At 38.3% G+C, this 27067-nt stretch overlaps 3 protein-coding genes across 10 annotated transcripts; all 3 read right to left on the reverse strand.

Annotated features, from left to right (window-relative positions):
- Positions 1–2135: 2135 nt before the first annotated feature.
- Positions 2136–4427, reverse strand: LOC116205389 (coatomer subunit gamma-1). Its single transcript, XM_031537986.1, has 5 exons — positions 4230–4427; positions 3989–4120; positions 3729–3902; positions 3033–3272; positions 2136–2602 (listed from the first exon to the last, which is right to left on the reverse strand). Exons 3-5 carry the CDS (start codon positions 3846–3848, stop codon positions 2408–2410), a joined length of 555 nt encoding a protein of 184 aa, XP_031393846.1. The 5' UTR covers positions 3849–3902; positions 3989–4120; positions 4230–4427; the 3' UTR covers positions 2136–2407.
- A 4833-nt stretch (positions 4428–9260) lies between these two features.
- On the reverse strand, positions 9261–14006 carry LOC116204863 (F-box/LRR-repeat protein At3g26922-like). 8 transcript variants are annotated; one of them, XR_004156411.1, is made up of 6 exons: positions 12544–14005; positions 11308–12283; positions 11044–11199; positions 10595–10952; positions 9496–9549; positions 9261–9425 (listed from the first exon to the last, which is right to left on the reverse strand). XR_004156411.1 is itself a non-coding variant. In XM_031537204.1 (5 exons), exons 3-5 carry the CDS (start codon positions 12244–12246, stop codon positions 10680–10682), a joined length of 1368 nt encoding a protein of 455 aa, XP_031393064.1. In that variant the 5' UTR covers positions 12247–12283; positions 12544–12649; positions 13432–14005; the 3' UTR covers positions 10632–10679. The 8 variants fall into 8 exon arrangements, 5 of the variants coding, with proteins under 5 accessions (XP_031393065.1, XP_031393064.1, XP_031393063.1 ...); XR_004156410.1 differs by lacking the exons at positions 9261–9425; positions 9496–9549 and adding an exon at positions 9846–10246; XR_004156409.1 differs by lacking the exons at positions 9261–9425; positions 9496–9549 and adding an exon at positions 9846–10317.
- Positions 14007–16949: 2943 nt separating this feature from the next.
- On the reverse strand, positions 16950–23781 carry LOC116204710 (coatomer subunit gamma). Its single transcript, XM_031536952.1, has 18 exons — positions 23582–23781; positions 23015–23112; positions 22868–22918; positions 22650–22763; positions 22342–22542; positions 22156–22257; positions 21628–21735; positions 21323–21556; positions 20344–20594; positions 20061–20232; positions 19803–19958; positions 19663–19713; positions 19352–19492; positions 19043–19240; positions 18802–18933; positions 18542–18715; positions 17846–18085; positions 16950–17407 (listed from the first exon to the last, which is right to left on the reverse strand). The coding sequence occupies exons 1-18, from the start codon at positions 23625–23627 to the stop codon at positions 17213–17215; spliced, it is 2664 nt and encodes an 887-aa protein (XP_031392812.1). The 5' UTR covers positions 23628–23781; the 3' UTR covers positions 16950–17212.
- Positions 23782–27067: the final 3286 nt, after the last annotated feature.

The raw sequence follows: 27067 nt of genomic DNA on the forward strand, positions 1-27067 counted from the left end.
TTAAGTACATTTACTTCACGCATATTTACTTTTTGCACTTGCATCGCATCATCTTAGTGGGTTTCCAGATACCACATCCAAAATCCCACAGACGCCAAAATAGGAAGCTAGGTTAAACAGAGGTTCTGAGTAAGAAAACGGATTGAGTCGTCTATGCCATCGAACAGGCTCCCAAAGATCCACGCTTGATTTCAAAGAATTCATACTCATAAGTCGGGAGCCCCCATCCCTAGTTAGTGGTTTTTCCAGTAGCACACTGAAACCATGCATAAACGGGGAGCTTTATACTAGACCAAAATTGCCTTCATGCCATAAACCGACCCAAAGTCGAGTCTTTGAGTCAGCCTTTAGTTTTTCTTTTAGGCAACCCCTTAGTTTTTCTTCTAGTCACATATATTTGCACCACAGCAAAAATCACTGGCAAGAAAATCTATGGCAGCTTGGCAGCCATGATCAACATCACACCAAAGATCTACGCTAGCACGGCTGATGGAATCAAACAACATTGCTAAGAGAAACCAGAAGAAGATGTCTACATGCAATGCAAGCAATTAAGGGGAAAGTGACGATGGAGAGTCACCTTCTAATCTCTCTCTCTTTAGGGTTTCAGGAACAGTGACTAATGGTAAGGAAGAAAGACATCATCGGTCACGCAGAGGAGAGCTTTAGCAGACCACCAGAAGTTTCAAATTTAGTTAAGGGTTATTTCCAATTTCGACCCCTGTAGTTTACATCAGACTTAAACAGCACCCCAAATAGTTTGAGTTGCCTTTGTATTACCCCTAAAGTATTAAATCCTTTGCGCTTTAAAAGTTACCTTTTTTTTTTTGTTATCCTCATTCTTTTCCTGTTTGTTTACATTTACCCTCCATTTGAATTAAGGGAAACAGGAAAGGAAAGAAAAGGAGAGAAAGTCTTAATGGAAATTTTTGAAGATTCTATACAACTTTATATCTCATATCCTCATTTTCCCATCTATCTAAACTAGCTGTCTTTCTCTTCTTGTCAATTTTCCCGCAAAAATAATTGGTATTTACATTCTTTGTAAAGAAAATTAATTTTTTAAAGTTAAAAAAAGGCAAAGAACCAACATAAAAAAAAAAAAGAAGAAGAAGAAGAAGAGACGGGAAGTACTAGCCAGAGAGAGTGGGGCCGAGGCAAAGTTGCATTTAAAATCATAACATGTGTAGGGGAATCTGTAATACAATTATCAAAAGTGATAACATGATGCACTCAAATATTTTACTAAAAGATTAAATAAAAAGTTTCCACTAAATCCATAAAATTTAGGATTAATAACTAAAATTCACAAACTTTCACATTTTAATGATTTTAGTACAAACTTTTTTCTTTTGCATAAAAGATCACAAACTATCGATTTGATAACAACATAAGCACAGTGTCAATATCTCTATTAATTTTAACTGAAATTACTGACATGTACTTGATCGTCTCATGTTCCTTGAGATGATTGACCGAGTGCTAATAAATCACCCACCTCAGGAGAGTTAGGTGATCCCCAAAATGCCCCCTTTTTTTTATAAATAAAAGGCTAGGTCGGGTTATTAGTCCGCTGTGGCTGCTCCAACTAAGAAAATCTAACCGCCACGGAATGTTCCTTTCGCCATAGCTCGTTGAGACTTTAGCCCAACTTGATAACCACAGCCCCACCAACACACTAGTAAATTAAGTCCAAGGCCTACTGGATCAAGCATTATGGACCGGTCATTGCTATCCTATAATACACCCACATAGGGACGAGCTCTACGTCTTCAGTGAGGTTCGAACTCATGATTGTCACAAACCACCTGTGATTCGTCTGGAACCACCAAAAGAGGATAAAAATTTCTCAACCTATCCTCCCCATAACTAGGCTGACCAAACATGCCCCAAGTGGCTTGTTTGTCACACCAAAATTGACGTGGACAGGGCGTAGTAAATCGGACCGATATTATAGATCTCATCAAAATTATTCATTGGTAGGCGGGCGATATAGCTCTATTGCCTAAATTTTCAAGATCAGTGGGACGAAGAATTTTGAGTCCAAGATGTAACTTGATGATAGTGATTACTCGACTAAGCCTCAATTTGTAGAAAAGAGGTACGAGAAGAGGTTTTGCCAACTAGAAGCCGCCCAAGCTATGTCCGAATTAAAGAGCAAAAGGTGCATAAACATTCCATGTCATATTTGAGTATACAGCCACCGACATACCAAAAAGAATGTTACTACAAAACATCAAACACCACAGCTCAAAAACATATTCGTTGAACCGAATCATTTCTATAAAAGGGTCCTCATAGTGGGGGACTTAAGTTCGCCTATTCTATCATTCACCATCACATAAGGGAGGGAAAAGAATAATGCCAAGAAAAAATTTTCAAGCTGAGCAAAAGTCACATCAGAAAATTAGCCACTTGCCACGATCTCGTGGATCGCATCACTGACGCTCTCGTCATCTGATCTGATGGCCAATTTCATGGCAACTTCTCTCTCGCCATCGATCCCGAAGGACAACCGAACAAGGACCCTCATGCTGCCAATGAACACACCAGAAAGTAGGCAGGTATGCGACCTTGAGTTGCTTGGGACAACCTCCGTGCCCTGAGAACAACAGAACGCACAAGGAGAAAGGTTGATTTAGATCATGATTATCCCACCTTCAGCAAGGTCAGCATTAATCAAGCAAGAAAGAGGCAGTGGCAGGGATAAAAAGACAATGAAACTACAAAAGTCATTCGAGGAAGAATATTATTCCGAAGCTTTGGGTAGATATTTGAGTTACAGGAGCTCTTATATGAGTACCACGTAAGCCGTAGGAGGATAATAGTATGTTAAAAAGGACTTCAAAATAGTCATAATGTGAGAAATCACTACCTTGTTAAAACTACACTTTGGAGATCTCCCAATTAGGAAGGTAAGTCAGGCAGATCATCCTAGAAACAATATCAATTTCACGATCATCTTTGTCAATTTCTACATATTAAACCAAGAAGAGATGGGACAATCGCATACTCAAGAATAAATAGTTTACCTCAGATGGTTGCATGCCAAGAAGGTTGATGACAGCGTTAACAGCCTCAGACAGGCTCTCCCTTGGTCCCAGGCCATACTCGTCAACCCTCTCGCTATCAGGGTTCATATTTTCCCATGCATTCCTAAAGTTGGAGACTCCAACTTTCTGCAAGTAATCTGCTGCAACCACCTCAAGCTCTTCGAGCTGATATTCATCTTCAACACCATCATCTTCTGCCTCACCAGTTGATAGCTCAACCTGATGTTGGAATCATATGAAAAAAGCAGCAAGAAACGATGAATAAATTCTCATCATTCTAAAAACTGCAGAGCAATTCCGTGACATAATGATGGTCTCTAATATAGAACAATATCGGCTACAGAACCTTTTCATGAAAATAACTTCATATAACGATAATGACATCTCAAAACAAAAGCTGCTTGAAAATATTTGACATCAAGCAGCAAGCTAGGCATATAGGATTATACTAGATATAATTTCTAAAACATAAGGAAGTCATACCATAAAATGATAATCTTACTAGTGCTCATACAGCTTGAAATAACTTAATCTGTAATGTTCAATAATATCTTTATAAGGTTCATGAAGATGGAGACAGAAATTCATTGCGCTAAATAATTACCATCTTCCACAAGGACTGCAAATTAACACCTCCCACGAGGACTGCAAATTAACGTACTGGAGAATGTTTACCTCTTTAACAATGAACCTCAAGATGTTGGAGAATTTTCCAACTGCAGGAACTCCTTGTGGCTTCTCAAAAGCCACATAGGTCTGTCCTGGTGAATCATAGGGAAGAGATCGTAGAGGCATGGATGCAATTTCAGCAAACTCCTCTGCTTCTGAAGCATCCACTAGGACAGTGACCTAGCAAAAGGCAGATTTCATTATTAGTCCCATTAATGCTTTAAGAACACTGAAATATTAAGAAGCTGACCAGGAATGACAATTACGTTTTCCAGCAATTGCTCTGGAATTGTATTTGTGCAGTTTTACAGAAACACGACATGCTGGTCGAAAATGTGCTTGACCACATTAACTGCGTATTCTGTCTCTGCTTCTGTGAGCTCAACAGGTGCAGATGACTGCACAAAAGAGATGCAAGCAGCTTGTAAGCAGATTTATGAAGAGCAAAAGAATAAAATAGGCCATCTAGTATCTGAAGCCATTTACACAGAGAGTTTGTCTGGGAACCTTAAAGAGCTTGCCGAAGCTGGAGAACTCTGGAATAGAAGAAAGCAACTTCTCATATGCATCAACTGTGGCAGTAGGCCCACTAGGAGGAGCACCCAAACCAGCTGGCTTTTTACTCGGTGCTTTCTTCTATGCAAGTGGCTGAACTTTGACCTCCCTGGGCACGGAGGAAATATCAAAGGGTTCATCAGAGGACTCCTGCACACAAATAAAAAAACAAGTGTAAGCTAGACTACATTAACAAGAAAGGATAAAAATAAAGAAAGACATCAATTTATTCTAGAAAAGAAAAAAGGAAAAAGACTTACACATTAACAAGAAAGGTTAAAAGTAAAGAAAGACATCAATTTATTCTATAAAAGAAAAAAGGAAAAAGACTTCCATAGTTTTTCAAACTTGTCTCCAAGTTGACCAGCGGAACATCCAGAGATCCGAACAGGAATTCACTTGCATCTTCATTAGTTTCAGCAATTGCTCCATCAGCTCCAAGTGTGTTCAAGTACAAGGTTGCTCTATCCCGAACCTGCACGTATGACAAATGCACTGAGTAAAAATCTCATGAGATGATCATATATATATATATATATATATATATATAAGTCAAACATTCATGGCGCTTAGAGAAAGGTGAAGAACAATTTGCCACATATTTTCATGCCCTTGAAACTTAGCATGTCCTACATTATAGTGCGTCTGAAAGGGACTAACTTCATCATCACTGTCAAACAAACAACGCCCCAACAGGACAAAAATGCGTGGCTGCATTAGACTTTCCATAATACTAGTTAGTAACATAACTGATTGGATATTATAAAGACACCATCCTCTTTTTCCATATGAGTATCCTATAAAAATGCATTTACGCGAATGTTTCCCAAACTTATGTTTATTTCGAGGCCGATGATGCTCGTAGCATAATTAGCCAAATACTCGTAGGTGTGAATAATCCAGTGTCTTATTAAACAACACTTCATAAGGAGATTTATCCGATAAAGCCGATGTTGGTGTGAGATTGATTTAAGTATCCAGCGATAGAAACACATTCGCCCCAGAAACTGAGTAGAAAGCCTGACTTGAAAAAGGAGTGATCTAGCCACGTTGAGGATGTGGTGATGTTTTCTTCCACTCGTCCATTCTGCTGCGGTGTGTCTAAGCAAGATGTCGAATGAATTATTCCACGCTAAAGAAAGTAGTCCCGTAATTCTTTGGAAGGAAATTCTAAGCCATTATCACTTCAAATGATTTTGATAGATTTCTCAAATTGGTTCTTCACTAAATTACAAAAACCAGTTAACTTCTGTTTTGCCTCTGTTTTATCACGCAACGGGTAAAACCATGCTGCTCGACTGAAATCATCAACTATTGTCAAGAAATAATAGGCAACGGTTATCGGTTTAACTCAATATGGACCCCATAAGTCATAGTGAACCAATTGAAATAAATGACTTGCTTTACTAATACTGATAAGAAACGAAGATTGAGTCTATTTTGCCTATGGCAAATATCACAAACTTTGTTCCTAGTTTTATTTTAACCATATGCAAGTCCCTTGAAAATAACACCTTTGGATGGGTGTCCCAATCACTTGTGCCATAATCCACTGTCCTCTGGAATAACTGGTGAAGCAAAAGCTGATGAAGACACGCGCCTTAAATAATAGACCACCCGTTCACTCACTCCAAATGTCTTCCTCGTGGCTAGGTCCTATATCAAGCACATGTCAGTGAGAAATATCATTCGGCAATTCAAATCAGTCAATAATTGGACAATTGAGATTAAATTGCATTTGGAGAATGGAATTACTAATACTTCATTTAAAATAAAATTATCCCAAATATGTATATCTCCAATTTGAGCCGCTTGAATTGATTGCCCATTAGGAATTGTAACCCAAAAATTCTAAATGGGTCGTCTGAACTTAGATAAGATATCAACTCGGCCTGTCATGTGATGTGATGCTCCTGTATCAATAATCCAATTAACATTTGGATCAATTGGAATGAAATTATTACCAACAAGAGGCTCGACAATTTCATCATCATTCCCCATCATATTCAGGAATTTCTAGAATTGGGCGAATTGGGCCGAACAGAGTTCAGACAACTGATTGGGCGTTCCTATGCAATGGGCCGATTGCCCACTGGTCTAGACAGCATTGACTTAGGCTTGATTGCCCATTAGATTGTATGACCCCGAGCTACTATTTGCTCCCTTCTTCATTTGCTTGAATCCTGTTTGTTTTGCCCTTCCCTTAGCCACCCAATTTGCTAGTTTGCCGTGTAATTTCCAGCAGGTACTCCGGACATGGCCTAGTCGATTACAGTAGTCGCAGAATGGATGGCCACTCGAACGTGTCTCTGACTGAGCTCCCTCTTCTTTCACATAGAAGGCGGTTGCATCTATTCCTGCCTCATTTACACGGGATACGATCTTCTGCTTCTCCTCGTGTACGATCATGGAGTATATCTTGTTAAGAGAAGGAAATGGTTCCATACTCAAGATATTAGATCGTACCGTGCTAAATTCAAGGTTGAGTCCCATGAGGAATATATAGGATTTCTCCTTCTCCCTTTGTGATACACCAAATGCAGCAGCTTCACAGGTACATTGAGTTATCTCGAGAAAATTCTCGAGTTCATCCCACAACCCTTTCAGCACAGAGTAATATTTGGAGACGAATAGCCCTTCCTGCTTCATAAGACAAATTTGAGACCTGAGTTCATAAAACCTTGGGAAAAACCTTTCTCTCAGATCGTCCCACAAATTCTTAAGCCTTATTTGGATTCAGGGACAAAAAATTTTAACTTTAACTTTAATTTTAACTCAACACACTACACAACAAAAACACACATTTCTCAAGTTAAAAATTTTAACTTTAACATTAACTCAACACACTACACAATAAAAAATACACGTTTCCCAAGTCAAATTTATAATCACATCTCATTTGTCCTTTTCCACAATCAAAATCAAAATCAAAATCAAAGTTACTTTAATTATGAATCCAAACACACTCTTAGCATTTTGAATGTAGACAACACTGGGCTGGAGTTTCTGATCAACTGAGTTGAACAACCACGCCACCACCATGGAATTGCAGGTAACCCACTGTTGGTAATTGGCATTTCCCTCATTCGGCTTCTGGATAGTCCCATTTACGAAGCCTACCTTGTTCTTCGCAATCAATGATGTCCACTTGAGTTTCGACCAGGTGAGATAGTTCTCGCCATTAAGAGTGCACGAGATATTGATTTCCTAGTCCATCAGAGGAGGACACAGTGTAGGGAGATGAAGTGTTGGCAGCCATTGAGCGATCGATGAACAGAAATCGAATATCGACAATAATTTGATCGGTCTCAATCAAATTTTGCTCTGATACCATGTACAAAATCGAGATTTCTGTGAATGATTTTTTTCAAATTCATTGATATGATGTCTTTGTACATATAGCCATGAGCTAAAGGAATGCAAGGAAAGAGTGCTAAATGCTACAAGTAATTAATCTTGCCACATATCTATCCTATAATACAATACTATGTACAAGAAAACAAATCATGAAAATCATGGGAGGATATCCCGTAATACTATATATATATATATATATATATATATAAACAAAACCCGAGCTAAATTCTCACGCCGCTACATCATCAAAAGTAAAAAACGAAATTCTCTTTGTGTTGTCATGTCATCGATTTACTTCAAGAAAATTATTATATTCTTATAAATGAAAGAAATATTATCATATATATTGTTTTAAATTTGATTAATTAATTATTATGTAATAGTAGAATATATCAATTATATGTATATAGCTCAACGAAATATATATAATGGAATAAATTTATGTATTCTCTTGTATCAATATATACATACATATATATACGCTATATATTCCGTTATATTCCTATATGCTCATGAGTCAAAATATATATATATATATATATGTATATATAAATGCCAGTATAAAAATTATATAGTATTCCATTGTATCAAAGTATAAATATATTCCTATATATATTATATATTCATCAGCCAATACATAGATTATTTACAATGGAATTTATTCTAATAAGGACAATACGATATAAATTATATAGTCTATATTTATTATTGCGATATTTTAAATATTATATTTCCTTTTATTAAATTTAGGCATCTCTATAATTGACTTTAGATATGTGTTATATACTCCTCGAACTCTTCGACAAATAAAAAAAAGTAGATTTTCAAATGAAGGCCATTTCTTCTCTTTCTTTCTTTTTTTTCTCTCCACTCATTTTTTATGAATTGTCACATGCATATTTTCTCCCCTATGGTTGAAGCTCCCCAATTCCTAACAGCAAGTTCTCGAATGAAGGTCGTTTCTTCTTTTTTTTAATAATGAATTGTTACATGCGGATTTTCTCCATTATGTTTGACAAAAATAAATGTTGGGTTCTCGAATTAAAGTCATTTCCCCTTTTTTTATTTTTGATGAATTTTCACGTGCGAATTTTCTCCACTGTGTTCAAAGCTCCCCAAGTCACACTCCAAATTCAAGTGGCAAAGAATTTGATGAACCCTATAGATGCTATCCTATTATGAGATGACGTCTTACCTACATAAGAACAATTTATACGAGAGGTGATTCAATTTTTTATATATTTCTTAGGAGTTTTGGACAACCTTAATGTTCACTATGATTTTTGTTACAATATCGATAACTATAAATGGAGGAAATATAGTATGAACAACTATATATTAATTATTTTATTATTTTGTCCAAAATAATTATTTTTATATTATTATTGTATTTTTATTTATTGAGAGTCCAAAAGTTCTTTATTTTAATATTTAACTATTTCGCAAATAATTTTCCGACAATAATGAGATACTACAAAAATTTATTGAAATATTGATGTTTGATATTTTGATTTGATGATTATTTTATCTTATTGGATATTGTATAATTTTGATTTTTTTTTTTTGCTCTGGATATCATATCCAAGAAATCGAGATTTGATACGTATGAAGTTAAAAATATATACATTTCCAATCAATATATAGCATATATTACGAAAATTATCCCCAATCATCATATATGCTTACCCCATACCCTAAGCGGGGTTTGTGAGGCATCCCATCAAACACTGTTGGCAGATAATAAAAAAAAAAAATCCCCGCTCCATGCTACAAATTTTGCTTGGTATTGAACTGCAAAAAGAAACATTATGATCAATTATGTCGTAGAAAACCTGGGAAAAAATACAAATAAAAATCTCACCTTTAAAGCTCTCTGTCGCTCTTCCTCTCCCACTAAGGTTCCAGGAAAGGAGTTCTGAATTGGCAGAAGAGGGAAGAGACTCCGGTGAGAACCGGAGAAATATCTGTCACCTCCAAAAATTTCTCAAAAAAATTGTCTACCTCCTAAATATATTTCGTGCAACCTCAATTATAGTCCAAATCATTGTACTATTGCATCTGCTATTTTAATATTTGTATCCGTCTTAATGGAGAAGTAGAAAGAATTTGCTAGGCAACAAGGAGGCCTGCAAACCATCTCGAGAATTTTTTTCGGTGTAATTGAATTTATATAGAATAGAAGTATATTAATAGATATATATAACATGGTAATTGAATTTGAATGAAAGACTACATTAAAGAAGATTAAAAAACACACACACACACACACACACAAATTATCGAGTCAGTAATTGATATAGGAACAGCATAGCTAGCTAACATGTATAGGCAGTAGATCTACTGCACACTTGGTGAATTTATTCTCCAGGTCTTACTCCTGTCTTTTAAAGACAAAGGATGACATCTGTAATAAAAAATAAAAAAGACAAAGGATGACATCGATGGTCTTTGGTGTTCGCCCCTAAGCCAGTGTTTTCCTACTGAATAAATTCACCCGATCGGGAAATTTTTCAAATATTCTTTTCATGTTCAAACCCTCCGATTCGACTTCACCTGCACCTTCAGAGCAACCAAAGCCGATTATCCACGCATCAGTACACTCGTGCTCCTCTCTAGTTACAAAATTACCATCAGAATCTGATGTGATGCTCTTCATCCTCCAATTAATTAACCAGCAACCAAGCTTTAACAAAAGCAATCCCAAAATTAACCCCATGGCGTTAGCCTATATATATAAACATATACATATATATATATATATATTTTTTGGGATAAATTAAGCACGCACACATACAATCCTCTGAGCCAATTACATTGTGAATTTTAACCAGTAAAGGAAAATCATGGTCTGGACAATTGGTTGAATTGATACTACTTCAAAAATACTATGCCATATGTTCAAATTCAAGAAATTAGAAGAGGTAGCATACAAACTTTAAATATCCTGAGAAAGCTATTACCTCATGGTCAAGTTTGACGTCTGAGCCACTTCCTCGAGAGAGAGAGAGAGAGAGAGAGAGCAAACCAGAATCAAAGATCCTCTAGCTATATGACTGAATTTCCCTTTTTGGGCACTATCTTTATTCGACAATTCAAACCCCTGGGCAGCAGCATCAGCTTATTCGAGATGGACTTTTTGTCCATGCTATCCCTAACATGTATAACCATCTCTCTCAAAACTGTCGCAGCCTTGAGAAAAGCCTTCACCGCTAAAAACTCGTAGGGGTTTCCACCAAAAGAGCCAATAACTATCCTCTTGAGCTGCGTATGGAAACACAGAGGCACTGCTCTCATCGATTCTTCAAATGCTTCATATTCCTGAAACCACAACAGCGTTTCACTCGTCGGGTGATAACAATTTCAAGTGTTGACAATGATGTCACAAGTAAGTCTTTTGAAAAATCATTACATCTCTAATTTCAAGAGTTCTAAGATTGGGAGATCTTTTGAGAAGCAGCAAAAATCCGGGATCTTGTAAACTGACAAACTCCGTTGTTACTTTCAGCTCGGTCATCATACTGAACACGGGAAGGGCATCAAAGAGCTCAATCCTCCTACCGAGATCCTAACAGAAAGCCAAATGATGTAAGTGTTGCTTAAATACTGACCTCAAAATTCTTCAATTGCCACGGCAATACCAACGATATGTACAGATGCATGGAAATAGGCATACCAATAAAAAGAAGTCAGATAGAGTCAGGCACTCCACGCTGGAAAGACCCTTAAGAAGCTCATGTGAGTGCCTGGCAACTATATCATAGCCTACGTCGTCATGAGGAAAACTAGAACAACTAGAAATCTCAACCTCAACGAGCTGAATAGCAGAGCAAATGCTATATTGATTGATCAGCACACCCTGAAATAATAAAGACTTGAGACTAGCCCCATGTATTTCTACCCTGCAGTCATATGAGACATATTCCTCCAAGTTATAATCACAAATAGACAACTTCTTAAGCTTAGGAGCAGAGATGGTCACGGTTTTGAGATTCATCCATTTGCATTCCGAAATAGACAACTCCTCCAACAATGGTGAAGAGAATAAGTTCTGGACTGAACGATCATCCACAAATGTGACCCCTGTAAGACTTACGGCCTTGAGATTTGAAAGGCAAGCTGAAGAATGAGACTTAAGGATGGCAGACGAATTCAACTCAAACTTCTTTATCGTTCCTGATCCAAATATGCAGCAAGGCAACGTGATTGGCTCATCATCTTTTAGGTTTAGAGAGAGCTCCACCAAGTCACCCCTTGTAGCAGCAGTAATCCATGCATTGATGCGGGATGCATCACGAAGTACCTCACATGAGAGAGAGAGAGATTTTATGGATGACCTATCCCGGAAAATGAAAGCTCTGTCCACGAAGTTCATGAAGAGGGACCTTTCAGGGAAATCGCATTCACGAAACTCAAGATTAGGAACAGAAGCCCATAAATACTGCCACCTCTTCGACAATGTGCTCGTTTTCACAACATCTTTCATAGGGAGGAAGGATAAGATGTGGTAAAGAACGACATCAGGTAGATCATAGAGCCGACTAGAGTGAGCTTCATGTTGGTTATCAGACAACTTTCTGCATCTAGCTTCAGCCATAACGGGACATATGTCCATGGAAAGGGAAAAAACAATTCCCTCTCAGCACCTTGAACTATCAATCAATGGAACAAAAAAAAAAAAGTTTCAGCAAACTGATATTCTATCAGCAATTCTTCTAGTCACATAAATTTGCACCACAGCAAAAATCACTGGCAAGAAAATCTATGGCAGCTTGGCAGCCATGATCAACACCACAAAAAAGATCTACGCCAGCACGGCTGATGGAATCAAACAACATTGCTAAGAGAAACCAGAAGAAGATGTCTACATGCAATGCAAGCAATTAAGGGGAAATTAACGATGGAGAGTCACCTTCTAATCTCTTCCTCTCTCTAGGGTTTCAGGAACACTGGCCAAATGATGAGGAAGAAAGACGTCATCGGTCATGCAGGGGCGAGCTTTATCAGACCACCAAAGGCTTCAAATTTAGTTAAGGGTTATTTCCAATTTCGGCCCCTGTATTTTACATCAGACCCAAACAGCACCCCAAATAGTTTGAGTTGCCTTTGTATTACCCCTAAAGTATTAAATCCTTTGAGCTTTAACAGTTACCTTTTTTTTTTTAATCCTCAAATATTTTCCTGTTTGTTTACATTTACCCTCCGTTTGAATTAATGGAAACGGAATGAAAGAAAAGGAGGGAAAGTTTTAATGGAAATTTTTGAAGATTCTATACAACTTTTTATCTCATATCCTCATTTTCCCATCTATCTAAACCAGCTGTCTTTCTCTTCTTGTCAATTTTCCCACCAAAACAATTGGTATTTACGTTCTTTGTAGAGAAAATTTAATTTTTAAGAGTTAGAAAAAGGCAAAGAACCAACATTAAAGAGAGAGAGAGACAGGAAGTAATAGCCTGAGAGAGTGTGGTCGAGGCAAAGTTGCATTTAAAATCATTACGGGTCTATTTGGTTTTAGAATTATGTTTGACTCAACTTTACTTAACTCCACTACAAACTTTTTAAAATTTCAAAAAGACCCAAATTTATTAAAAATTTTCAATTTTACCCCACAGAGCACTGTTCATCGTCTTCTTTATCTTCATGCCCTTCTTCTCCCTTCTCTAATTGATTACTACACTTCCATGGTCGTCCTACCCACGACAAGCCAATTACAACTCATGGCAATAGTTCTCGAGCCACAATGAGTCTAAAATTTCGATTTGACGAACGTCCACCAAAAAATTAAATCAAATTTTACCTCATATTTCAATTTGACGAAACTCTAAAATCGGGAGAGCCAAGATCTCCTTTCCCCTCCCCTATTGGACCCTCAATCACTGGGACAACCTCATCGAAGCGGCAACCCAAGCCATCCTTTTCGACTCTGTGTTGCTCTTCGACTTCTTCATCTCCGTACATCCAGCTCGATCCATCCATCTTCCCTTTCCATCTCATTCTTTCCTCAATCCATCCATCTTTCTCCGTGAAAGCCAAGGTCGAGCCTTGAACCGTGAAAGCCAAGATAACGACGGTGACATAAAGCTGAGCCGGGGGAACCTGGTGAACCTGCTCGAGTAATTGACCCAGCAACTGGTTCAATTGATTGGTTCAGTTCTCCACCTGAACCTTCTACTGCTCCATGCCCTCCATCCTCGCCCTCCAAGCTACAGACTTTCAGCAAAAGGAACCCCAAGTCTGCAACAAGAACAGTGATTCGGAGATGGATCTTCCAAGTGAAGGAAAGGGAATGAGTGAGGACGATGAGGGCTGAGGTGAGAATGAGACGATGCGGGCTGGGGATGAGTGAAAGAAGAAGAAGATGAACAGTACAGGAGAGAGGAGGGGTGGGGGCACATTTTATAATATTTCAAAACATTTGGGTCTTTTTGAAATTTTAAAAAGTTTAGAGTTAAATAAAGTGGAGTTTGACTCTAGAATCAAACAGGTTCTAAACATCCCCGTGAAGTTGATCCCAAAGAGTAAGACGCGAATTATTAATATTTGAACCGTAAGTATTGGGGGAAAAGGAACCCACATCTTTGTATCATTTTCTTCGGTAAGTACGACTACCTTCATGAACCCCAAAGCCAAGTTTCGTATTTTTTTTATCAAGATTTGATGAATCGGGAATATTTCAATGCAAAAATCACATCAATAGTCCATTCGAGCAAAGAGATAAAATTCGTGGGATGAGGTGTCCAAATAGTGAATAGAGCAACTCGGCATGGGATTCAATGGATCATATCACGATCAATCCTGAACCTAAAAAGGCGTTTCTTGGAAATTGAGTTAGGTTTGATTTGAGAGGTCACTCATCCCAAGATTTAACACGAAGAAAGAGTTATGAATTTTTTAGCACACCATGCACAAAATTGTTAAATTGAAACAGATTTTGCTAGTCAAGGGAGAAAATTCATAAAAAAAATTCAATTCTTCGTATTTTCAAGTATAACCGACGTCAATGGATTCCTAATTCACTGAAGATTCAGAAAATATATATATATATATATGTGTGTGTGTGTGTGTTTTAGGCTAGATTAGTACAAAATTGAAGATTTCCTCACAAATCAGAACCAAATTTTCTAGTTTTGGCCAGCGATTGAAGAAAAATTATTTCGGGTACTTCCTGAGGTTGAACAATCTTCAAATTTTACGAGGATATGTCTAACTCGTGTAAGGATCAAGGAAATATATCAGATAGACTGAAAGGTTCATAAGCAGTCATAGCTCTGCTCCTTCTGCTTCAGCTGAACAAGATCGAATACAAGCCACCTTTCCCCTCTTCCTCTTCTTCCCCACGCCATCTTCTTTCTCCTAGCAGCAGCAGACCATCGCCATCACACCACCCTTCCATCCTTGCTTTTCCTTTTTCATTTATGGTTAGGAAAGCAAGATTGCAAGCCACCTCCCTATTCATTCCCATGAACAGCTCCTCACATATGCCGTCACTTCTTCCTCTACCTTTCCTCTTCTTCCACGCAAACTTCACTTCAAGGGCAGTTTCTCTAGATTTCTCTATAGCTCCTTCACGCACTCCTGCTCTCTTTCTCTTCTTATCCCTTTTGTCGGGTCTGCAAAAAAATGAAGAGAGCAGACCAGACTTGCTTGGGCTGCTTCATTGAGTCTCCCCCGGGCTCCATGGTGCTGCTCACTGTTGTCCCGAGCTGCTGAACTATTGTGCTGCCTTTCTCCCAAACTTCTTCACTCTTTCTTCTTCCCTTGTTACCATAGTCGCACCTACCTGAGCTCCTCTCGAGCTGCTACTGTTTTGCCCCCGAACTCCCTGAGCTTGCCACTGTTGACTTGCTGAGCTGCTGGTGCCCGCTACCGCCTTCCCCGAGCTTCCCTTCTGAAGCCTTTTGCAGCTCTCCCTTCCTCCTCTGTGTTAAAGACTGGGCCAACTTAAGCCCATTTTTCACAACATTAGATAGATGAATTTATGGATTGTTTGGCTTGCAAATGTGATTTTAAAATCACAACTTTAACTTAATTCTATCTACAATAAAATAAAATAACTCAAAAGTCAAAGAGTGGGTCTCATTTATACTACTTTTTTTCACAACAAAACAAAATAACTCATACAAAATCAAATGGTAGGCCTCATTTATACCATTCTTTTTCAAAATCAAAATTTAATTTTAAAATCTTACTTTGAAACCAAACACAGCATTATTATTCATAAAGTTTGGATGAATCAATTTTTTTGGATTAATTGCCCAAACACACTGTGGGTGTGTTTGGATTTAGAAAATTTTTTTAGCTCAATTAAAGTCCACTTATCTTCAATTTAACAACACAATTATTACTTTTTTTCTATTTTTAATATTTTTTAATCATTTAATTTAATTTTTAATATTAAATTCTCTCAACTATTCATTACTTTTTTCATAATCCAACAACACAATTATAACTTAATCATTACTTTATCTTAACTATTTATTATTTCTTTATATTTTTTCTCATAATTCAACAATACAATCATTACAAACCAATTAAAATCAAAATTCAACTTAACTCAACTCTAAAACCAAACACATTCTACATGTGTAGGGGGAATTTGTAATACAATCATCAAAAGTGATGACATGGTGCACTCAAATATTTTACTAAAAGATTAAGTAAAACGTTTCCACTAAATCCATAAATTTAGGGTTAATAATCAAAATTCACAAATTTTTCACATTTTAACTATTTTAGTACAAAATTCTTCTTCTTCTTTTTTTGCACAAAAGATCACAAACTATCGATTTGATAACAACGTAAGCACGGCGTCAATATCTCTGTTAATTTTAACTGAAATTGCTAACGTGTACTGAATCGTGTCACGTGCCTCACAGTGATTAACCGAATGCTAATAGATTACCCACCTCTGGAGAGTTAAGTGATTCCCAAAATGCCCTGCGTGAACGGACCACATGCTCTAAGAGAGGTCCTTGTGTCACAAACCACCTGTGATCCCTGCGGAACCACCAAAAGAGGATGAAAATTTCTCAACCTATCCTCCTCATAACTAGCTGACCAAACATGACCAAGTGGTTTGTCACACAAAAATTGACGTGGACAGGATGTAGTAAATTGGACTGATATTATAGATCTCATCAAAATTATTCAATGGTAAGCAGATGATGGCTCTATTGCCTAAATTTGCAAGAACAGTGCGACTAAGAATTTGAGTCCAAGATGTAACCTGATGATAGTGATTACTCGACTAAGCCTTAATTTGTAGAAAAAAGGTGCGAGAAGAGGTTTTGCCGACTTGAAGCCACCCAAGCTATGTCCGAATTAAAGAGCAAAAGGTGCATAAACATTCCATGTCATATTTGAGTACACAGCCATCCATATACCAAAAAGAATGTTACTACAAAACATCAAACATCACAGCTCAAAAACATATTCATCGAACCGAATCATTTCTATAAAAGGGTCCTCATCATTGGGGACTTAAGTTTGCCTATTCTATCATTCACCATTACATGAGGGAGGGAAAAGAATAATGCCAAGAAACAATTTTCAAGCTGATCAAAAGTCACATGAGAAAACTAGCCACTTGCCACGATCTCGTGTATCGCATCACTAACGCTCTCGTCATCTGATCTGACGGCCAATTTCATGGCAACTTCTTTCTCACCATCGATCCCGAAGGACAACCGAACAAGGACCCTCACATTGCCAATGAACACACCAGAAAGTAGGCAGGTATGCGACCTTGAGTTGCTTGGGACAACCTCCGTGCCCTGAGAACAACAGAACACACAAGAAAGGTTGATTTAGATCAAGATTATCCCACCTTCAGCAAGGTCAGCATTAATCAAGCAAGAAAGAGGCAGTGGCAGGGATAAAACCACAATGAAACTACAAAAGTCATTAGAGGAAGAATCTTATTCCGAAGCTTTGGGTAGATATTTGAGTTACAGGAGCTCTTATATGAATGCCACGTAAGCTGTAGGTGGATAATAGTATGTTAAAAGGACTTAAAAATAGTCATAATGGGAAAAATCACTAGCTTGTTAAAACTACACTTTGCAGATTTCCAAATTAGGAAGGTAAGTGAAGCAGATCATCCTAGAAACTCGAAAATATCTTATATCAATTTCACAATCATCTTAGTCAATTTCTACATATTAAACCAAGAAGAGATGGGACAATCGCATACTTAAGAATAAACAGTTTACCTCGCATGGCTGCATGCCAAGAAGGTTGATGACAGCGTTAACAGCCTCAGACAGGTTCTCCCTTGGTCCCAGGCCATACTCGTCAACCCTCTCGCTATCAGGGTTCATATTTTCCCATGCATTCCTAAAGTTGGAGACTCCAACTTTCTGCATGTAATCTGCTGCAACCACCTCAAGGTCTTCGAGCCGATACTCATCTTCAACACCATCATCTTCTGCCTCACCAGTTGATGTATCAACCTGATGTAGGAATCATGTGAAAAAAGCAGCAAGAAACAATGAAATAATTCTCATCATTCTAAAAACTCCAGAGCAATTCCGTGACATAATGATGGTCTCTAATATAGAACAATATCGGCAACAGGACCTTTTCATGAAAATAACTTCATATAACGATAGTGACATCTCAAAACAGAAGCTACTTGAAGACATTTGACGTCAAGGAGCATGCTAGGCATATAGGATTTTACTAGATATAATTTTCTAAAACATAAGGAAGTCATGCCATAAAGTGATAATCTAACTAGTGCTCATACAGCTTGAAATAACTTAATCTCTAATGTTCAATAATATCTTTATAATGTTTATGAAGATGGAGACAGAAATTCATTGCGCTAAATAATTACCATCTTCCACGAGGACGGCAAATTAACACCTCCACAAGGACTGCAAATTAACATACTGGAGAATGTTTACCTCTTTAACAATGAACTTCAAGATGTTGGAGAATTTTCCAACTGCAGGAACTCCTTGTGGTTTCTCAAAAGCCACAAAAGTCTGTCCTGGTGAATCATAGGGAAGAGATTGTAGAGGCTTGGATGCAACTTCAGCAAACTCCTCTGCTTCTGAAGAATCCACTAGGACAGTGACCTGGCAGAAGTCAGATTTCATTATTAGTCCCATTAATGCTTTAAAAACACTGAAATATTAAGAAGCTGACCAGGAATGAATATTACGTTTTCCAGCAATTGCTCTGGAATTGTATTTGTGCAGTTGTACTGAAACACGACATGCTGGTCGAAAATGTGCTTGACCACATTAACTGCGTACTCTGTCTCTGCTTCTGTGAGCTCAACAGGTGCAGATGACTGCACAAAAGTGATGCAAGCAGCTTGTAAGCAGATTTATGAAGAGCAAAAGAATAAAATAGGCCACCTACTATCTGAAGCCATTCACACAGAGAGTTTGTCTGGGAACCTTAAAGAGGTTGCCGAAGCTGGAGAACTCTGGAATAGAAGACAGCAACTTCTCATATGCATCAACTGTGGCAGTAGGTCCACTAGGAGGAGCACCCAAACCAGCTGGCTTTTTACTCGGAGCTTTCTTTTCAGCAAGTGGCTGAACTTTGACCTCCCTGGGCACGGAGGAAATATCAAAGGGTTCATCAGAGGACTCCTGCACACGAACAAAAAAAACAAGTGTAAGCTAGACTACATTAACAAGAAAGGTTAAAAGTAAAGAAAGACATCAATTTATTCTATAAAAGAAAAAAGGAAAAAGACTTGCATAGTTTTTCAAACTTGTCTCCAAGTTGACCAGCGGAACATCCAGAGATCCGAACAGGAATTCACTTGCATCTTCATTAGTTTCATCCATTGCACCATCAGCTCCAAGTGTGTTCAAGTACAAGGTTGCTCTATCTCGAACCTGCACGTATGACAATATGCATTGAGTAAAAATCTCTTGAGATGATCATATATATATATAAGTCAAACATTCATGGCGCTTAGAGAAAGGAGAAGAACAATTTGCCATATATTTTCATGCCCTTGAAACTTAGAATGTACAACATTATAGTGCGTCTGAAAGGGACTAACCTCATCATCACTGTCAAACAAACAACGCCTCAACAGGACAAAAATGCGTGGCTGCATTAGAGTTTCCACAATACTAGTTAGTAACATAACTGATTTTCATGCTCATAAATCTTCAAAAAAGAAGTGCAAGTAGATAGTACCTTCAATGAATCTACCATGGCACCAAACTTCGCCAATGTGCTAACAGCACTGGCTCGAACAGTAGCATTCTCAAGGTGTACACGATTGTAAATGTATCTAATGTATTTGCTTGGATCTGATGTTTTGGGCCCTTCAATGCCCAGAAAATGGAGTATCTGGCAGCATATGATATAACTAATCAAACTCATAGACAGGAAAAGAAATTATCAGTACATAATAAATGTAGTAGAGCTGGCATATTGGATCCGTAAAGCAACCTGTGTTGAGAGGTAAGTGAATTCGCAGTCTTCAATGAATTCACAAAGATGAAGCAATCCACTTTCTTTTGCATCAGGTATATCCCTGATGAGGATAACAATTGAATCTACAATTGCCTTCTTATACTCAAATCCACCTTCTTCTCTGAGGATGTTGCTTAGGAAATTCATCCTGCAATAAAATACCACAAAGAATAATGAGTGACCTTAGAAGGACACACCAAAACAAGTGTGCAATTCACCCAACTTAATTGGGGAAAAAGCAGGACCCATGTAAACTCACAGGGATCTGTACTTCAATGGAAACTTCAAACATAGTGATCTTATTGCTTCCACCACTACAATTTTGAACTCATCTGCAATATCAGACATGAAATTTGTAATCTGCTTCATTAGGCGATCTACACTAGATTCATTTCCAGTCTTCAGAAGTGTGGTGATGGCAAGTGTTGCAATGCTCCTATTCTGGTCAGAGATCAAACTCTCCATGTCTATGTTGCAATTAGTCACAGCCATTGGATGCATCATTGCCACCTGGATAAAAGACATCCAATCATTTTAGAGTTTGTCCCATCAATTCGAGAAATCAGATACATAAAATTAGAACAGTAGTGCTACGATATTTAGACCCTCTTCAACACTCTGAACCAGTTTCCTCTTAATACCTGAAAAACCTTAAAATCTACCAGACGCATAAAATTGGAAAAATAGCACTATGATATTCAGACCCTTCCAACACTCTTAAACCTGTTTCCTCTTACAACCAGAAAAAAACCTTAACATCTACCAGGCTATGACATTATAGTCAAGCCTATACCATTTATTTATGAGGGGCATACCACATATGTGACTAACAGTGAGCTGCATAGGAACCTTAACAGAAATAAAGCAGCCATTCTCATGATAACTTTGGTCTACTTTATATAGACCCTAAACTAAAACTGCATAACCAAAACCACCAACACTGCAAGATCAATAATCTAAAGGAGTAATAAATCCCACAAATCATAACACAACCCCAAGTAAGTCCAGGTCTTTTTTTTTTTTTTTTGGGGGGGGGGGGGGGGGGGGGGGGTTTGGTTGAGAAAGAAAAGTTCATGACACTAGATAATCGTGATATCTTCTAGAAGGCGGAATACTGCAAAGGAGGTTCTCTCTCTGTCAACGGCCTACCCCATAGAAAACCAGACCTAAAAGTTTGCCAAAAGCCTATATAAGTAGAAAAACAAAAGGTGCCTGAATTCAGTCTCAAAGGACCTAACCTTGTTTAGAGTGCGGACAGCAGCAAATCGCAATACTGGCTTGGAAGAACTTAAGAAAAGCTGGAGAACAGTAATTGCCGGGGTCAATTCTCGGCTTGTCACACCATTTAGCTCGGTGATAGCTCTGGCAGCCTCAAAAATCACCATTTCAGCTTTGTGCCGTAAACAGCTCTCAAGATAGTCATAAAATGGCCGCTCCCCCGTTTGTGTGTTACCAGCTGACTCGCGGATAACCTGGATAGAGATATTAGGGATGAAGGTTTGTGCATGCTACCTTGGGACAAGACACTCTAATGCACACGTACTTGGCAAGTGTAACGAATTAAGAGGCATTGGGCCAGAGGTGAGCGAACAGTCCCCCGAGTCAAGCTGGTCACTAGCTTGCTAACAGCAAGTCTATCATTTTGGCGGATCTGCAATTTGCCAGTAAGATACAGCTCTGTTTAGCGATTTCAGGTAATTTAAATATATTAACATGGATTTCATATATGAATTATACGATAGTTGCTTGATAATGAAACATATACTGCAACCAAATTCCTATGGAATCTATCGGTGTAAGCAACAAAGAAGTAAATTGGGAGAAATAACAGGGTGCAAGCAACAAAAAAGTAAATTGGGAGAAACAACAGGGCGCAAGACATAGAAAGAGAATAATATTATTTACATGAGAGCACATGAAGTAAATGAAGCCACCATATAGGCTTAAGAGAGATCCTAATGAGATTATCCAGAGTCCAGTCCACCTAATTTCACTTATCAAGCGATCAATTTAGGCCTACATTTATTCCTCAAAGCTTGAAAGTGGAAACGGAACCAAAGGTAATGCCCACCTGATGCAGCAAAGCCAGTGCATGGAACTGAACAAGAGCTGCCCTTGATTGCATGGCTTCTTGAACCTCATTACTCCACCGCTTCACAATCTCGGGATTTGACTATTTATCAAGGACAAACATTAGGAAGCATAGTTGAGAAAGAGTCAAGACAGTACATCTTGCCTTAAAGGAATTCAACTGAACCTGAAGTAGATGGATCCCACTGACTAAGGCTGCACTAGCAACCACTGGATTCTTGTCAACAATTGCTTGCTTCAGATATCGTTCAATCTGTGTAAGAAGGGTTCCATCGGTGATGCGGCATAAGACCCTAATTGCATTAGCTCGATACATGTCAGTCTTGCTGTTCATGTCCTTCATGAGAGAGCTTGTCACAATGATCACCTGCAAGTAGATGGAATTCAAACAGCTAAGCATTTGCAAAAAAAGCAGGTCACTGCTGCCAAGCTAGGCAAAAGAATGAAAGAGAAAAATCCAGCATGACTTGCAACCTCATCTGAGGAAGGAGAGAGCTCCTTGATCATCAGATAAACCATTCTCCTCAATCCGAGATCTCTTGACTGAAAGAGCTTCGTGACAGCAAAAAATACTTCGGTTGCTTCTATCTGTAAAAAGCATTGCAAAGAACAAAATCAGAATCATACGAACAGAAACTGCAAGTGGTTGTCCAAAACCTGCAGCAGAAAATATTTAAAAAAAAAAAAACGACCTTTGTGAACGTCTCTCCTTGGTTCAGCAGATACAGAAGTTTTGTGATAACCTGAAACATAAGAAAACGAGTAGTATGTGAAGCTCAGCAACAGCTGATGTCGAATGAGGGGGGCAAACAAATGGCAGAACAGGCAAGAGCTGGGACCTGGGAGCACCGCCTAGGGTCAAGCTGAGGGTCATTGAAGACCCTAGCCTCTTGAAGAACAGCCCCCTTTTCAATCCCAAGAAAGGGAGAGTACTCAGCTGCAACACAACATTTCATAACCGCATTAAGCAACAGACGCAGACAGTCCTACACGAAAGGAGCCTGCGTACTCCCACCATTATAGCAACTGGTTCTGCTACGAAAGCTATTGCCAGATCGATAAATCCCCGAATCGAAAAACCCAGATCCCAATGAATTGCGCTGAACAGATTCGGAAAATTTAAGAATGCACGAATGGTTGGATATAATTTTTCTTCTGTAATTCCTTCCTTCTTGTTTAAATTACGAATCAGCATGATAGAACTATGTGCATTAAACATCCCGAGGAACATGAAACAATCTGATTCAATCAGAACTGAACCAGATCAAGCTAGAGAAACCACGAATTGGCAGAATTCGACCCGGATCTAGGAGCTAATCGGGAGCATTAGTCCATTGGGACGAAGCAACCTATAGAAGAAGATCAGATCAGATCGAGAAATGGGAAGTGAGAACCGAAAACCGGACCTTCGTCGTCGTGATCATCGTCCTTCTTCACGAGAGGCTGAGCCATTGCTGGACGATAGGAGGAACTGAGATCAGAGTTGTTCTTCTCCCTTTTGCTCTTTGCTCAGCGGACTGAGGAGAGTTCTTCCGAGGAGCGGGCACAGAGAGAGAGAGAGAGAGAGAGAGAGAGAGAGAGAGCTCGGACGGTGAAGAACGGAGAGGGGGGATCTTGAGCTCGCGTAATGAAGAGCAACGGACGCCGAAACGGTGCGTTTAAGTGGGCTCAACACAAGGAAGAAAATCGCCCCCTTGTCAAGGGAAATAAATAAATTCTATAAGAAACTACCAATATGGTCCCTAAGGTTTGGGTCACCACTTAGCCTCTGTTTTGCTTTAAAAAAATTTTTCTAACACATCTCTAATTATTTTCAATTCAACAACACAATTATTATTTTTTCTTTTTCTTTAATTTTTTTAATCATTCAATTTAATTTTTAATAATAAATTTTCTCAACTATTCATTACTTTTTTCACAATTCAATAATACAATCATTACTTTTTTTCAACTTCCATTACTTTTTCATACTTTTTTTTATAATTCAACAACGCAATCATTACAAACTAATTAAAATCAAAACTCAAATCAACTCAACTCTAATACCAAACTTTCTCCTCGGCTTTCCAAAAAAAATTATCACCAAAGTAGCCCATGAATTTTAATTTCAACTATCAAAGTGATCCACTATTAAAATGACAAAATAAAAATTTGATATGCCCTCCTACGTGGACTAATGCAAACACTTAGCCCATCAAACCTAAAAACAACCCCAACATTTCATTCATTTAGAAAAATGAATTAAGAAAAAAATAAAATAAACCAATTTTTCTTATAAAAGGAGCTCCATGTTTGTTCCCTAAGAGAAAGAGAACAAAAGGGAGCTCTAGTGGGGCTCCCTTACATACAAGATTAATAAAAGGTGTTAGAAACGTCTAGTGACTAGCCTCTAGCCTTCCCTTTTACTCTCTCTCTCGCGGTGGGTGATCACCACACCCTCACCCTAGAGAGAGAGAGAGGGGACTCCCGTCGGTGATCTCTATTCCAAGCGAGATTGCTAAAGGCCTTAAGAGTCTCACGTGACCTTATCTAAGAGGTGGTCATCAGTGGTGCAACCCCACCCGAGCTCCCTCAAACTCTCACTTAGTTGAAAGAGATAGAGAGTTGAGGGGGAGCTCGAGTAGGACTCTTATTATAAAATTATGAAGGTAGATTGTGACTTTGTGAGAGGAAATATCTAGATATGGAGAGTCGATCAAAATTTATGGTGTAGTTAATAGACGATTTGGTGCCACAACATTGGAATTTCGGTGTTGCAATACCGAAGTTGTTGTTGATTCCCAAATTAGTCGATGCGTAGTACCGGATTCCGATGTTGCGGCACGAAGTGCACTGACCACAAGTTAGTACACTCAATATTACAACACCAAAATTCAGTGCCACAGCACCAAAATTTGGTGCTGCAGTGCGGCGATTGCTTTTTAAAAAGTTATTAATGTTGGTTACAATGACATAAACATTGGAAAGATCGTGATTACTATTATAAATAAATTTAAGAGGGGTGAACAGACATAACAACACAATATCAGACACATTTTCTCCCATAATTCTCTTTGCTCTTCTCTTCCAAGTATTCTTCAACAAGTCTCGAGGAGAGATATCCATTCTGGTCGTACAAAGATCTTAGTAGTCATTATGTATCCTAGAGGTGATATTTCTATCAAAACTCTTGCCACAAACTCTTCGTAATAGGGCGATAATCACCTTAAAAAAGTGATCTTCACGTCTCTGACTACACATCCCGGTTCTACTCTCCAGCCTTCTTCCTCAACAATCTCAAGATGATTATGGCAAAGGAGATTGAATCGGGAATTGCTTTCAAGATGATGAACTAGGACTTCGTCAAGTTGGATCGATTCGATGGGACAAACTACTCTTGTTGATCCTACACTAAATGACAATGACGTTGAACAAGTGAAGACTGAACTAAAGAAGCGTGAAGAGTATGAAGTTCACTGCAAGGGTCATTCTCAACACACTCTAAGATCATCTTTATGATCTCAATACCTTCGTGAAGTCCCTGAAGGATATCTGGCAAGGGCACGAAGACAAGTACAAAACCATGAAAAATGGTGTAGAAAAATTTTTAATAATGAAGTTCTTTGAGTATAAAATGTCAGATCATTTATCTGTAATGGACCAAGTGCGCGATTTACTCATGCTAGTGTCCAAATTGAAAGATATTAAAGTGGATGTTTCTGAAGCAATGCAAGTGAGAGCAATAACTACAAAATTGCCACACGAATGGCATGATCACAGAAAGAAACTGTTGCACACCACCGAAGAATTCTTTGTAGGACAAACACCTAAACATCTGCGAATTGAGGAGGGAACTCGCAATTTGCAAAGAAAAAGTAATGAAACCTCTAGCTCTAAAGTGAACTTGGTCTCTTCGGGAAATAACTTCCAAAAGTCAAAGCGAAAGAAAAAGTTTCTTGAGTTCGACAATAGAACTAATTTATGAGCTCAAGATACTGAACATAATTGACCAAGAATACTGTTTTTATAATTATGAACAAGATCAGAGTAATTCTGATCGATCATGAATACTGTTTTTATAATTCTCTTAACAATTATAATTCTGAATAGGAACAGAACTGATCAGGAATACTGTTAAGAATCCTTAACATAAATCAATTATATTCGAATCCTGAATTTTGATTAAGGATTTGTGAGTTCATCAGAGTATTCTTGATCTTAGTATTTTATACAAAAACAACAACACAACACGGTATTGAAACATCTTCTAATTGTAACACTCGAGTTTGCAATTTGCAACTGCTTAAGAGATCCATTCAAAACTCCATGGACCAACTGCACTAAAGTAGGATCTCATATAATTTATAACTACAGTTTTCTATGCATTAATATCGACCAAAGGACTTCATCGAATAGAGCCCTTCCACTAATGTTAAGGTTCGATTTGACATAATAGACTGAGAAGGAAATGTCTCTAACAAGAAGTTATAAGATTCACATTCTCTTATCATAAAAGGATCTAACGGCCTCAACTCTTCCAAACTCATACCCTGCAACTATGAGCTCCTAGGGATGAAGGACAAGGGAGCACGAGGAGATGGAGGTCACTTAGACGGTGAATTGAAAATTCCACCATCCATGAGAATAGAGAAGGAGGATGCCGCCACTGCCGCGAGTGAAGAAGAAGTCGTTCATAAGCAGGGCGAAGAACAGTGAGGATAACGACAAGATTATCAAGGATAATAGAGGCTGATAATTATGACAGCGGTCATCGTCGGGTTGACAGGTTAGAACAGGCTGAGAGAGGGTTTCAACTTCGGGGTTTTGATTAGAGGGAGTACATGGATACTGAGTATATCCAGAACCGGTTAGAACCTACCCCGTTACGGTGGGGCCTAGATAACTCGTATTGA

The sequence above is a fragment of the Punica granatum genome, chromosome 4 (assembly GCF_007655135.1).
Source record: "Punica granatum isolate Tunisia-2019 chromosome 4, ASM765513v2, whole genome shotgun sequence".
NCBI classification, from domain to species: Eukaryota; Viridiplantae; Streptophyta; class Magnoliopsida; order Myrtales; family Lythraceae; genus Punica; species Punica granatum.

Bases quoted from the DNA above. Each gene is read 5' to 3' on its own strand.
- LOC116205389 (XM_031537986.1), bottom strand. From the start codon at position 3,848: ATGCCTCTACGATCTCTTCCCTATGATTCACCAGGACAGACCTATGTG. The intron at 3,273-3,728 runs GTAAACATTCTC...TTCCAACATCAG, and splicing joins TGAGGTTCATTGTTAAAGAG to GTTGAGCTATCAACTGGTGA. The intron at 2,603-3,032 runs GTAAACTATTTA...TGTTGTTCTCAG, and splicing joins TTGGCATGCAACCATCTGAG to GGCACGGAGGTTGTCCCAAG.
- LOC116204863 (XM_031537205.1), bottom strand. From the start codon at position 12,246: ATGGACATATGTCCCGTTATGGCTGAAGCTAGATGCAGAAAGTTGTCT. The intron at 11,200-11,307 runs GTATGCCTATTT...GCTTTCTGTTAG, and splicing joins TATCTGACTTCTTTTTATTG to GATCTCGGTAGGAGGATTGA. The intron at 10,953-11,043 runs GTAATGATTTTT...TTGTGGTTTCAG, and splicing joins GAACTCTTGAAATTAGAGAT to GAATATGAAGCATTTGAAGA.
- LOC116204710 (XM_031536952.1), bottom strand. From the start codon at position 23,627: ATGGCTCAGCCTCTCGTGAAGAAGGACGATGATCACGACGACGAAG. The intron at 19,493-19,662 runs GTTAGTCCCTTT...TCATACGTGCAG, and splicing joins TGTTTGACAGTGATGATGAG to GTTCGAGATAGAGCAACCTT. The intron at 17,408-17,845 runs GTAAACTGTTTA...TGTTGTTCTCAG, and splicing joins TTGGCATGCAGCCATGCGAG to GGCACGGAGGTTGTCCCAAG.